This window comes from Mus pahari, chromosome 7 (genome assembly GCF_900095145.1).
Source record: "Mus pahari chromosome 7, PAHARI_EIJ_v1.1, whole genome shotgun sequence".
NCBI classification, from domain to species: domain Eukaryota; kingdom Metazoa; phylum Chordata; class Mammalia; order Rodentia; family Muridae; genus Mus; species Mus pahari.
Window position 1 is genome coordinate 75,710,987 of NC_034596.1, and position 12,139 is coordinate 75,723,125.

The window sequence follows — 12,139 nt, forward strand, 5'->3', positions numbered from 1 at the left end:
TGTGCAGAAAGACAAACCACCACCACCACCTCTCTCCTTTTTCTGCTCTGCAGGACTGAGCAGCCCGGCGCAAGCGATAACAAACGGCTGGAGCAGCAAGCTCCCCTGCCCGGGCTCTGAGAGCACGCCGGCCCCGGGCCCCACGCGGGGCGCCCGTCCGCCCACCATGAGGAAGATCCGCGCCAATGCCATCGCCATCCTGACCGTAGCCTGGATCCTGGGCACTTTCTACTACTTATGGCAGGACAACCGAGCCCATGCAGCATCCTCCAGCAGCCGCGGCGCGCAGAGGGCCGGCGGGAGACCAGAGCAGCTCCGCGAGGACCGCACCATTCCGCTCATTGTGAGTACACTCTGCGCACTGGGTGAGCGGCGGGCCGGGGATCCTTGGCGCGCGTCCTGCCCCCAGCTGTTAGCCGAGGTTCGCGGGGCCCGGCCGGGGGCTGCGTGCCCCGAGCACCGTTCAGGCTTTGTATGTGTTGGAGAATTCCTGCTCGTTGTTATGGCAACCTGTGCGGGGCCCAGAGGGGCCAGGGTGCTTGGATGCAGGGAGGGTGACAGCATGTGGGGGCAGGGAGAAAGTGCTGCAAGTTTGGTGGGCCCGGCGTGCGCGCGCGACTGGGAACGTGGCGGCTCTCGCGGCCCCGCGCAACCGGGGCTGGGGACTAGGGGGCTGCGGGCGTCTTGCCATCCCCAGAAGGCGGCTGGCCCTGGAGTGCAGCGAGCGGGTGGTGGGAGCAGAGCTCAGCAAGAGCGCGTAGGTGGTGGTGCGCACCGGGTCTCCAGCCTCTGGGGTAAAGGACGCCGGGAGGCGGCGTGGGTAGGGAAGGGTCGCTGAGAGCTGCCCTTGGCTTAGCGCCTCCACATCCAAGATCAACTTGGACCAATTTTTTCGGATTCGACCCCTACCTTCCCCGGAGGTGTTTTCTGGCTCCCCAGGGGCGGGGAGAAGGCTTGACTCGTAAGCGCTCTTTGCCTCCAAACCTAGGGTCTGCAGTTGAAGGGGACTGTGTGTGCGTTGGGCTGGGCAGTTCCCTCTCATGAGATCACCCTCCAGACATCTGAGCGAGTCGGAGAAACAAAAGCGGTGTTAGTACTCCGAGAGCTCCCGCGGAGCTGGGGCCAGGGGTTGGAGGGGCGGATTAAGATGCACAGTAGACCCTGGTGGGGGCAAGCTGAGCCTGTAGGGGGCGTCCTGTCTACACTTTGGTCTGGTCAGCTGGTGATGGCTTCTTGTGGCCAGGCCCAGCACCTGTTGAGGAAGGAGACTAGGGGACCCTTTGAGAGATGGGATTCTTCTGATGGGGGCAGGTAACCTCTTGGGACACACTACTGCTGGTCAGAAATTGCTTGAGAAGCCCACCAGGACCAGAAAGAAGAGCAAAGAACCAGGGAGTGGTGTGTGTGTGGGGTGTGTGTGTGTGTGTGTGTGTGTGTGTGTGTGTGTGTGTGTAGTAGGGGAGGGTGTGATTCTGGCCCGGAAAGATCTGAACCTGAGGGAAGGAAGAGGGGACTGGAGCTCCTCTGGTAGATGCAAGGTCAGGAGTGCTGATACCTGTATCCAGTAGGATGCAAGGAATTTGTTGGGAAATCCAAGAATGTGAGGATGGTTCTCCAGATACTCTCTCTTAGCGCCATCCTGCCCAGATTCCCTCACATCGCCTGTTTGTAAAGAAGGAAAAACTCAACAATGGTATCGGTTTCTGGGCCTGATGAGAGGAGACATTACTTAGGCCCCAAGGTTTGTGTTTTAACCTAGACTCCAAGTTGTGGTGCATCGCCGCAAACATGCTTAGGAGGGCCACTGTCCTGTACCTAGGACATGGCTTCCAAAAAACGTGTCAATGGCTGAACATACGGAGGAAAAAAAGACCTGTATACTCTAGGGCGCTGAGATCTATGTGTTCGGACAGGTCAGAGGAAGAACAACACAGACACTGGTGGTTCTAGACTCCAGTGAGCTCCCACCATGTGTGTCCCAGCTACCCTATTCTTAGTCCTGTATCCTTCCAGCCCCGGTCTCAGAGACCACAGCCTAAGGCCAGCATGATAGAAGTGAGGCCAGCTGATCGGGCTCCCCATCTCTCCCTCTGATGACCTGTTGGGAGATGGCCTTCATCTAGAAGAGGAAGATGCTAGGGGTTGGTAGGTAGGAAAAGAGAGCAGAGACCACAGACAAGTCTTCTGTAGTCTGGTCCAGAAACCTGAACCCTGACTTTGGTTAGGACATCTGTCTTCTGTCCCTCTCAGATGAAAGTCTCAGAATGGTGTATGTGCATATACTGGGGACAGTTGATTGGATACAGGATGAGATTTAGAAGTTAGGGGGGGTGGCACTAGTGAACACTTCCCTGCTCCCCCCCATTCTTGCAGATGTTGACTTATTGCTGGTAAGCTGCTGAGACTGGAAGCTGGGAGCCAGGAAAAAGGATGGGGTCTCGGGGAGCTGAGTGGCAGAGCCTTCCCTTACCACTTGGGTACACAGCCAGACCCCTCTCTATTCTTAGGCTGTAGCCTGGGATGGCTCTGCTGCTGGCCTGACTGCAGGCTGCCCTCGAGGTGGCTTTGGTTTGTGTTCCTATCTTGAGTAATTCACTTCCATGTTGCTCTCAGCTGCAGATAAGCTGTGCATGCAGGGACCGTGCTGGATGCTTCCTGCATTCCCACATTGATACACACGGCAAGACTTAATAAGTGTCTCTTTGATACAGGAGTGCAAAGGGATTCTGGGAGCAGTGAACAGTTCCAGCTTCAGATCCCCTTATCCACAGCTCTAGCCTGGCCTCGGTAGAAAGGGGAGGTGACACATGTTTCGGCACCTTCAGGAGGTGGACCCTTTGTAAAAGGGGGCAGGTACTGCTGTTGATTTCTCTCTAAAAGTTTTGATAACCCCTCACTGTCAGCCATTTCCAAACATGACTGTTGAGTTGGGCCATAACTTCAGATTCTTAGGGAATGAGGTGGCCAGCCCTGTTGTCAGAGCCTGAGCAAACTCAGACAGTCATGACTACCCCAGGGAACCAGAGAGCTAAACTAGAAAGGGAGGGTCCCTTGAGCATCTGGTCCTGGAGGCAGTTTTGCCCTCATCCCTCTTGTCTGGCCTGTTCAAAGCCAGCCAAGTTGCTTCTGGACCTTGGGGAGCTTGTTTGGCACTGTGGGATGTTGGCATGGCAACCCTATGGCCAAGTTTCTCAGAGAGGCCCAACTCTCAGCCTGTGTGTCATAGATTCTGATGTGAAGTTTTTTGGTCGTAGAATCTGGATTCAAGGGAGATGCTGACTCCATTCCTCTGGCAGCTTTACCACGCGTCATCATCGAGGGTTGACTCTTTGCCTTGCTGCGCTGTGCTGGGCAAGGCAGTGAGCTATTTGGAAATATCCCCTTGGATCCACACTGATCTGTGCTAACAGAGGGTTCCAGCTGATGCAGGATGCAGAGTTAACTGGGGCTGGAGTATGTGGTTGGTCGGTTCAGGGTTTTCTATATGCTAATTCTCTTAACAGGCATGAGTAAGAGGCCAGAGTCTTACATGGAATTTCACTTTACATTATTTGAAAACAAAACAAGACAAAACAAAACTATTTTGGGTGTTTTCAGTAGGGACATACACAATTAAGATAGCCATTTCCTGTCTAAGCACATGAAAGGTTTTGGCATGAATTTTCTGAATTGGAACTGCTCCCTCTCTCCCTCTCTCCCTTCTCCTTCCTCCCTCTTCTCCCTCCCTCCTTCCCTTTTCCCTCCCTCCTTCCCTCCTTCCTTCTCTTCCTCCCTCTTTCCCTCTCTCCTTCCCTCCCTCTTTCCCTCTCTTTCCCTCCCTCCCTCTTTCCCTCCTTCCCTCCCTCCTTCTTTCCTTCCTTCCCTCCCTCTTCTCCCTCCCTCCCTCCCTTATTGCCTCCCTCCCTCCCTCTCCCACCTTCCTTCCCTTTCTCCCTCCTCTCCCTTCCTCCTTTGTGTGTGTGTGTGTGTGTGTGTGTGTGTGTGTTGCGATCATTTGTTGTTCTTGGAGACAGAAAAGCCCAGATTGGCCTTAAACTCAAAATCCTCCTGCCTCAGCCCCCTGAGTATTAGGATTGCGGATAAGCATCCACACCTGGCCTCAACTGGAGTTTTTTATCCTGAGATGGAGACAGAGCTTAATACCCATGGACGAGATACCTACCCCCTGTGGCCCTTCCTTCATCTTTGTTCAGTTTGGGTTAAATAACTGGCCGGGCTTGTTAGTGCCTTGACAAACAGATGGAAGATTTCTAGAAGGGAGAAAATAGCTTTGGAAGTTCTTTCTGGTGCCGTGAGGACACAATAGAGATGTACTGACCTACAGAGCTATAGACCACGTGACCTGTCTTATAGTAGCCCTTTAGATCTTTTGGGGAACTTCACTATAGAAGGGGACACCGATGTTGGCTTTTCTAGGACTGTTCTCTGAGAACTGAGGTTCAATCACAGCTGAATGGATTTGTATTTTATTTATAATGTGTGCACTTTGAAGCTGCGGGAATAAGATTTGCCTAAATGATAGAAAATGATTTTGTATTTAATTTGTTGAGGTGCCGCATGATTCCCTTTCCCAACATGTTCAGGTGTAAAGTATTCATGGGGGGTCTCTCCTGGGCTCAGAGGCACCCAGGCAGGAGGGAGTTCTCACAGGGATGACAGGGAGGCCCAGGGGCACAGGATGCACCTTTGTGTGCTGCTCATTTCCCCAGCAACCCCTTTATTTCTGTGCTGTAACAGCAGCCCCCTACCAGCCAGGAATCCCCTGCTCCATGCTGGGTGGCCTGAGGGACTTGGCTTCCTTCTGTGGTGGTGGTTCTCAGTTTAGCAAGCAGAGAAAGCTCTGAGGTGGAAAAAAACAAAACCATTTAAGTTGGACATGGAGGGGGGAATGGGGCAAGGCTGGCTAAGCTGCCCAGGGGATTGTCATGCTGTAATGGAAGAAACCACCTTGAGGTCAGAGAGGAGCCTCTAACTGAGGAGTTCATTATAGTTAGAAGATTGGAGATTTGTGCCTGGCCTGCTTCTTCAGGGAACCCAGAACACCTCCCCATAAAGAGCAGTGCCAAGTCACGGGAGAAGAGACAGACCTGAGCCTTCCAGAAATGAACAGGGGTGACAAGCTTTCAGGTGGGGTCAATTAATGACCTCTGGGGCACTAAATTTGATTCACTTAGACATTGGGCTTGCTCTGGACAGTCTCATACTGTGCCCTGCCTCTTCTGAGAACTGTTTAAGGCCACTTAGTCTAGCCTTTGTAGTAGCTGCCTGTTTTGTGTTACATTGATGGTGGTCACATTCGCTTGATATTTTTGACACTGGACAAGTATTTCCCAAGCTTTAGATCAGCCTTCTCTCCCTCAAACAGCCCTGGGAGCTGGTGTCGTCGACATTATTTGCAAGGTAACCCAGGAGTAAACTGCAGCTTATTCATGATCTGACCGGTGAGTGCATTCAGTATGAGGTGTTTAAGACTCTAGCTCTGCCTGGCGTGGTGGCACACGCCTTTAATCCCAGCACTTGGGAGGCAGAGGCAGGTGGATTTCTGAGTTCGAGGCTAGCCTGGTCTACAAAGTGAGTTCCAGGACAGCCAGAGCTATACAGAGAAACCCTGTCTCCAAAAACCAAAAAGACTCTAGATCTGCTGAGCTGGTTTTTTGTTTGTTTGTTTGTTTGTTTTTCCCTTAGCAAGACCCTGATTGGCTTCCCTGCCTCCCTTCTCCTCAGGTTCCACACTCATGCATTCACTATCATCTCAAGTCAAAAGACTGGGGGATGGGCAGGATTGCATCTGTACTGAGCATGTGCAGGCTTACCACACCTCCACCTAGTTAGTTTGTAAATGATACTCTAAAAGGACTACTCACATTTACATTGTAATCACTGTGTAAGAATCCAGACATGGAACTGAGGGGGTTGGGGGGGGGGGAGGTGGCTTGATGGTTAGGATCATGTACTGGCTCTTCCAGAAGAACCAACTTTGATTTCTAGCACCTGTTTCGGTCATCTCATAACTGCTTGTGGCTCCAGATCCAGCGACCTCTTCTGGCCTCTGTAGGCACTACACCCAAATTGCACAAACCGACATTCAGAGACACGCACAGATACATATAATCAAAAATAAAATATGAAAAAGAAACTAGATATAATATAAAGTATTCAGAAGGTTATGCACTTGGCCATTTTGTTTTATTTTGAGACAGTTTTGTGTTTTTTTTGTTTTTTTTTTTTGTAGCCTAGGCTGACCTAGAACTCACAAAATCCTCCTGATTCAGCCTCCCTGAGGACTGGAATTGCAGACACAGTATAGTTTCCTACTTTATATAAGAAATCTGAGCATCACTGAATTTGGGCTCTTTGATAGACTGGCAAGAAGACCAACCCCGGATGGAAATAGAGGCTAGCTATTGAAAACGTGGGTGTGGGGACTGGAGAGTTGGCTCAGTGATTAAGAGCACTGACTGCTCTTCCAGAGGTCCTGAGTTCAATTCCCAGTCACCACATGGTGGCTCACAACCATTTGTAATGGGATCTGATGCCCTCTTCTGGTGTGTCTGAAGACAGCAAAGTGTACTCATAAAATAAATAAATAAATATTTTTTAAAAAAAGAAAACATGGGTGTGGAGTATGGCATGTATGTGTGTTTGTGTGTGTGTGTGAGTATGTGTGTGTCTGTCTGTCTGTGTGTGTGTATGTGTCTGTGTGTATGTCTGTGTGTGCATAAGCACTTACTCACATGCAGGATTAAATGGATGTCCAGTGGCCACGTTGAGGCCAAGTTCTGCTTTGGATTTGTCTCCTTGCCCTCTAGAGGTGGCTCTAGAACCAACTCCCTTTGGAGACTGAGGTCCAGAGACTAGACCGAACCAATGGGTGTAGTTGTAGGGAGAGAGATTTCTTTGCAGCAGCAGGAAAGGTTTCATTGCAGAACCAGCCTGCGCTGGGATAGTTCAAGGCTCACTGGGGTGTCTCTCCACAGGCTCAAGTCAGCAGATAAATGCTTCCAATAGCAGCAGGTAGGGGGAGAAAAAAAAAGACTCACTGTCAAGAAATAGGGTCCAATTATTGCACAGCGGGAGACCTGTCTCCCTGAGAGGCAGGGCTGGCCCAGCTTTCGAGGCTGGGAGGAGGAGGGTGAATAAAGGAACTTACAGATGCTGTGGGCTCCTCCCCTCTGTTCTTCAGAGCAGCCTGGCAGGGAGGGAGGGGGGAGGTCTGCTAGACCCCGAGGAGCTGAATAGCCAGGGGGCGGGGCTTCAGCAAATGTCCCTCCCCCAGGACGTTAGTGCCTCCTTGGGTGTTTCTTGCCTGGCAGATTTTCATGCACCCCAGTTCTGTGTCCTGATCCAACCAGGGTACCACTGGCAAATTGTCTGCTCTTGTTCCCAGCGTCTTGGCCTTTACTTTCCAGGGCAATGTGGGCTGGCAACACCTTCTGAACCCTGGCTTATAGAAGAGGCTGCAGCCCAGGCCTGCCCATGTCCTTACCTTACACGGTTCAGCCACACTCATGAGTAGTCTGGCCAGATACTGTGGGTCACCCAAAGGTCTTGCTGAACATCCTGAACCAGGGATGCTTAGGAGATTGGGGGTACTTTGGGTAAGTGGCCGAACAGAAGAACCTTGGGTGTGTGTGTGTGTTTGTTTAAAATGCTATATGTAAGGTTCTTTGGGGCAACATGCAGCTGGCATGGAAGAAAGTCAGCTCCAGGAAAAGCCACCTCTTGCTGTTTCATAGAGTGCAGTGTAGCTCCCCCAAAGTCAAAAACAAACGTCACAGAGAGCTTCGAGAGGGGTGACAACTCTTAGTGTGCTCCCAGGTGTGGGACCTGTCATCCTTGGCTCTCCCGGGCACCTTGAAGGGCATGCAGGGGGACGACTGGTCCAGGACAGAAACAGAGCCTGGCTTTTGAGATGGCAGTGTTTGGGTTGGGCGTGTAGAGAGGGTATGAATGAATGAATGACTGTCCAGGGGCTACTGCAAGGGTTAGCCCTGCAGCCGAGGGGCTTACAGCCTCTGTGAGTCACTTCTCTCCAGGCAGGACCTAGGCCATCCCTCCCGGCTCAGACTGCAAAAACAAGGACTCAAAGCCTCACGGTGCTTTACTGAATAAGGCCAGAGCATAAGGCATATGGAAAAGCCAACTACTCAGTGCTGGCAATGTTGACATCTCCACAGGACGACACTCTTCCCACTGATTGCCAGGGCTACACAGCCACTCCTGTTGAAGGTGTCTGAGTGCCCCTGGGGTGTGCTCATAGAAGTGTCTGTAGGTAGACTTAGATCTTGTAACAGTTCACAACCAGAAGGAAGCTACAAAGACCTGTCCTCAGACCGCTGATCGCAGAAGGCAGGCTTTCAATTGCCCCGAGGCCACAGCCTGGGAAGAAACATTGTTTAGAAAAATCAGTTAAGAAAGTCAGCAGGTTTGTCCTCTCTTGGCAACCTTTAGCTTTTCCTTGGTTACAAACACAGCGGATCAGAGGAGGAACGAGATTGGAATCCCCCAGAGCTGCAGACATCCTGGAAAGTTGACAGATAACAGCAAAAGACCAACCAGGAGTAGGAGTTGCTGCTGTTTGATGCACTCACTGGTCAGAATGCGGGATGCTTCACCTATTCACTGCCTTGACCGCTGTTCCCTAAGCATGTACTATGCTCTGAGACTGTTACAAGCATTGAGAAAACAGGCATAGGCTCTGCTCTCGAGGAACTTGGGTCCTGGTGGGTAGGTAGTGCAGACAATAAACATATAAACATAATTTATTAGATAGCAGCAAATACGTGAAAATGAAATAAAGCAGTGGAAGAGGGCAGAAAAGGGGGCGAACAGGGCCAGGAAGGGTCTCTATGGTAAGGTGGCATTTGAGCAGAGGCCCGAATGGAAAGAGAATGAGCCAGGCCGACATGTAGAGAGAGAGTGTTCCAGATAGCCAAGTGTAAGTCTCATCTCTGGAGGCTGTACTGCCTGGTGTCCCTGGCAGCCCGTGGCCAGGGCAGCCTGTGGCCAGGGGAAACCAGCCAGAGGGAGAGGCCAGGTCATTAGGCTCTGACGGCCCTGGTAAAGACAGGCTCAGAGACACATTACTGAATCTCTGAGAAGTAATAAATTATATTCGGCATGCAGGCTTGGTAAGTCAGGAAACTGTGTCATTCATTTCATTTTCCAGCAAGATGATCAAATCTATTTGTAAGTGTTGTTTCTTAATGTTCTATGGCTTGGAACATTTTGTCCTTAGACTGTAGGATCAGTGAAATACTTGCGTACGGTGTGTGGGCGTGTGGGTGGCATATGTTTCAAGTGCATTATACATGTGCTTGTGTGTGATGTGACCTGTGTCTATGTCCTGTGTGTGTGTGTAGGGATGTCATGTGTTATATGTTATGTCTTGTGTGTTTGATATGTGTGGTGTGGGCCTGGTAAGGGGGAAGGGAGGGTGCTAGCATCTGTAAATGGCACAGGAGAATGGAGCCCTTGTTGAAGTACTGGAGTGGGGCGGGGGGTTGGGAGTTGGGAGGCCTGTCTCTAGAGAGTGCTTTGTGTGGGCAGGAGAGTGCTGCGACTGGTTATCTGATCAAGCCCTCCTTTGTTTCCTCCTTTGGTTGGTTGTATTCTCCTCAGGTACAGCCAGACCCTAGAATCCCATTGTCTGGCAATGCAGGACCTTGGGGTTCTTTCCCCCCTTTCTTTTACTGGAGACTCTGAGGCCTGAGGCTCTCCCAAGATGGAGAGGTGGCACTTGTCCAGGGGCAACCCACTCAGCTGTTTTCAGTGTGGTAGGGATGCAGGGGCTGCTGCATCCCTTGAAGTTCAAGTGGCTTCCTCGGCACTGGAGTGATGGGTGATGGGCTTCCTGATGCTGGCTGCCTGCAAGGCCTTCTCTTTGTGGGTCATCTCACACAGGTCAATTGCAGACCAGGGACAGTCAAAGGTGCCCTTCCCAAGGAAGCTTCTGCCTGCCCCATTCTGGCTCCCTACATCTTTAATGCAGTAGGGGAGGCCTGATGATGTCTGGGGCCTTCTGCTGCAAGGAGTTCTGAAGCGCTGGCCTATGGGGGGGGGGCGAGGGAGGGGTGTGCCCTGCAGCCATGCGCAGCCTGCATTACTCTCCAACAAAGCCAAGTCAGTCAGCTCTGGGCACAGGGGATGGGGAGCTGGTGTTTGTGTGTTAATAGGTTTTGTTTGTTTCCATCTATGAAGTCTGGGACCTGCTTTTTTTGTGTGGAGTCATCTTCCCCCCCCCCCCCCCGTCCTTTCTCTTTCTGGGATTGGGTTATGGGGCAGTGTCCCAGGGATTGAGGGGTAGAGCTCAGTCTGAGGTTCATGGAGAAAGACCATGTGATCAATCAGTGATGTCTGTTGTGGTTTTGGTGGCTTGGAGGAGTGAGTGGTTAGAACCAAGTAATTCACCAACCCAAAACAGCAGATTAAGAAGGAACCAAATGATAGGGCCAAGCCCTTCTGCTCCTGAAGGGCATTGTGAAGTATCGAGCTATAAGGGATTTCAGAGGAAAATGCAAATGACATCTTGGTACCAACTCATGAGAATGCGAAAATTGCCAGGGCTTTCCCCCAGAGCACTAGAAGGAGATGATGGCTCATTCCTGGGTGCACCCTAAGATTGACAGTCTTCTCTTTTTCATTTAGCTGAGAACACAGCCTCTTGAATAACCCCTCCAAATAAGTAGAGCTCCTGAACCACACCCGGGCAGGGAACCACACCTAGGCTGGGTTCAGAGTGAAGTTGGGAGTGGGCCTGTTTGAAGTCTCAGAGTACATACAGAGTCCAAGGGAAATGGAAGCCAGCATTGGGCAAGGGGGACGGGGGACACGAAATGGCCTAGACAGGGTCAACAGGTCAAGAAGGCCACTAGAAGAAGCCAACCCCAAGGTTCTGAGAATATTTACAAGGCCAGGATTGAGACTAACACTTCCGTGCAGGTGGGCAGAGCTGACTTCAGCAGACCCGCCCACTCACACTCGTCCAGATCTCAAAGTCATCACCGGGCACCTGCGTCTCTTGGGCAACGGAGGAACTGAATATTTTGTTTTATTTCATTTTTATTGATTTAAACTTTAAAGCAGACACTGATTTTGGTTGTTGGAAAACTTTTGGAAAATTTTAAAAGCATATCTATATGTGGAATCTACATTTTTAACTATAATTTTTATGACTTCTCAAGACAGACTTTTTTTTAATGAAATCTTTGTATCTAAATTGAAACATGCTATAAAAATATATATTGGATTTCAAAGATAGCAAAAGAAACTCAAATAACCTCACTAATCTTTTTTTTTTTTTTCTGTATTGAAATACTGTTTGGAGTTATTGGGGTGAGATACAACACACACACACACACACACACACACACACATCTGTCTTAGGAATTTGGCTTCTCAGTACTAAATTCCTGGGACTGAACCCAAGGCCTGATGTGTGCCAAGCACATGGCCTATCATAAACGGTGTCCCCAGACCCCAGTCTGCTATTAAAAATTAATTTCACTTGCTCCTTTTTTTAAATGGCTACTAGAGAACTTCAAATTGTATACATGGTTCATGTCCTGTTTCCTTTGGAAAGTTCTGGGGCTTGCATCGGTCCATGACACTCTTGGGTGGCAGGTGTCTAAGGAAGGAGGTGCACTGAGGGAAGGGCGTGGCCTTTGTCATTGCTTAAGGTCACCACAGGGTGAATCCTTTCTGTCGAGCTGCTGCTAAGCTCTGGCTTCCTATTCGATGTCCTCATCCGTGGGCATAGGGCTCCTCTCAGCGTGGCTCTAGCCCTCACACCATCATTAAAACCAGCGGTTCCTTTCCGTGCCTTCTAAAGTCTCGCTGTGCTGACAATGGGTTTTGCAGAAGGGGGGAGCAGTGGAGGCAGGAAGCCTTTTACTCCCCTGGCCTGCTGCCTTTGGTGTTCCGTCTTTGTCCTGTTAGAGTCGGAATGACAGATAGGCTTCAGCTGTAATTCTGGCGCAGACTCTGGAGCTGCGCTGAGGACTCTGAAGCTGAAGCCACGCCAAATGGGAAAAGGGTTGATTGGCTGTGTCTGAAAGGGGCTTGGGAAGGGGCTGGTGGACATGGGCTCCGCATGATCCAGTCTAGTGTTAGGTGAGGTGGCCTTTATTGAGTGAGTCAC

At 50.7% G+C, this 12,139-nt stretch overlaps 1 protein-coding gene across 1 annotated transcript in view; it reads left to right on the forward strand.

Annotated features, from left to right (window-relative positions):
• The first annotated feature begins 22 nt into the window (after nt 1-22).
• Nucleotides 23-12,139, forward strand: part of Galnt16 (polypeptide N-acetylgalactosaminyltransferase 16) — an 86,636-nt gene continuing 74,519 nt past the window's right edge. Inside the window, exon 1 of the mRNA XM_021201495.2 lies at nt 23-343. Within this exon, the coding sequence (XP_021057154.1) occupies nt 167-343 (177 nt within the window). The 5' untranslated portion in view covers nt 23-166. The remainder of the gene's footprint in view (nt 344-12,139) is intronic.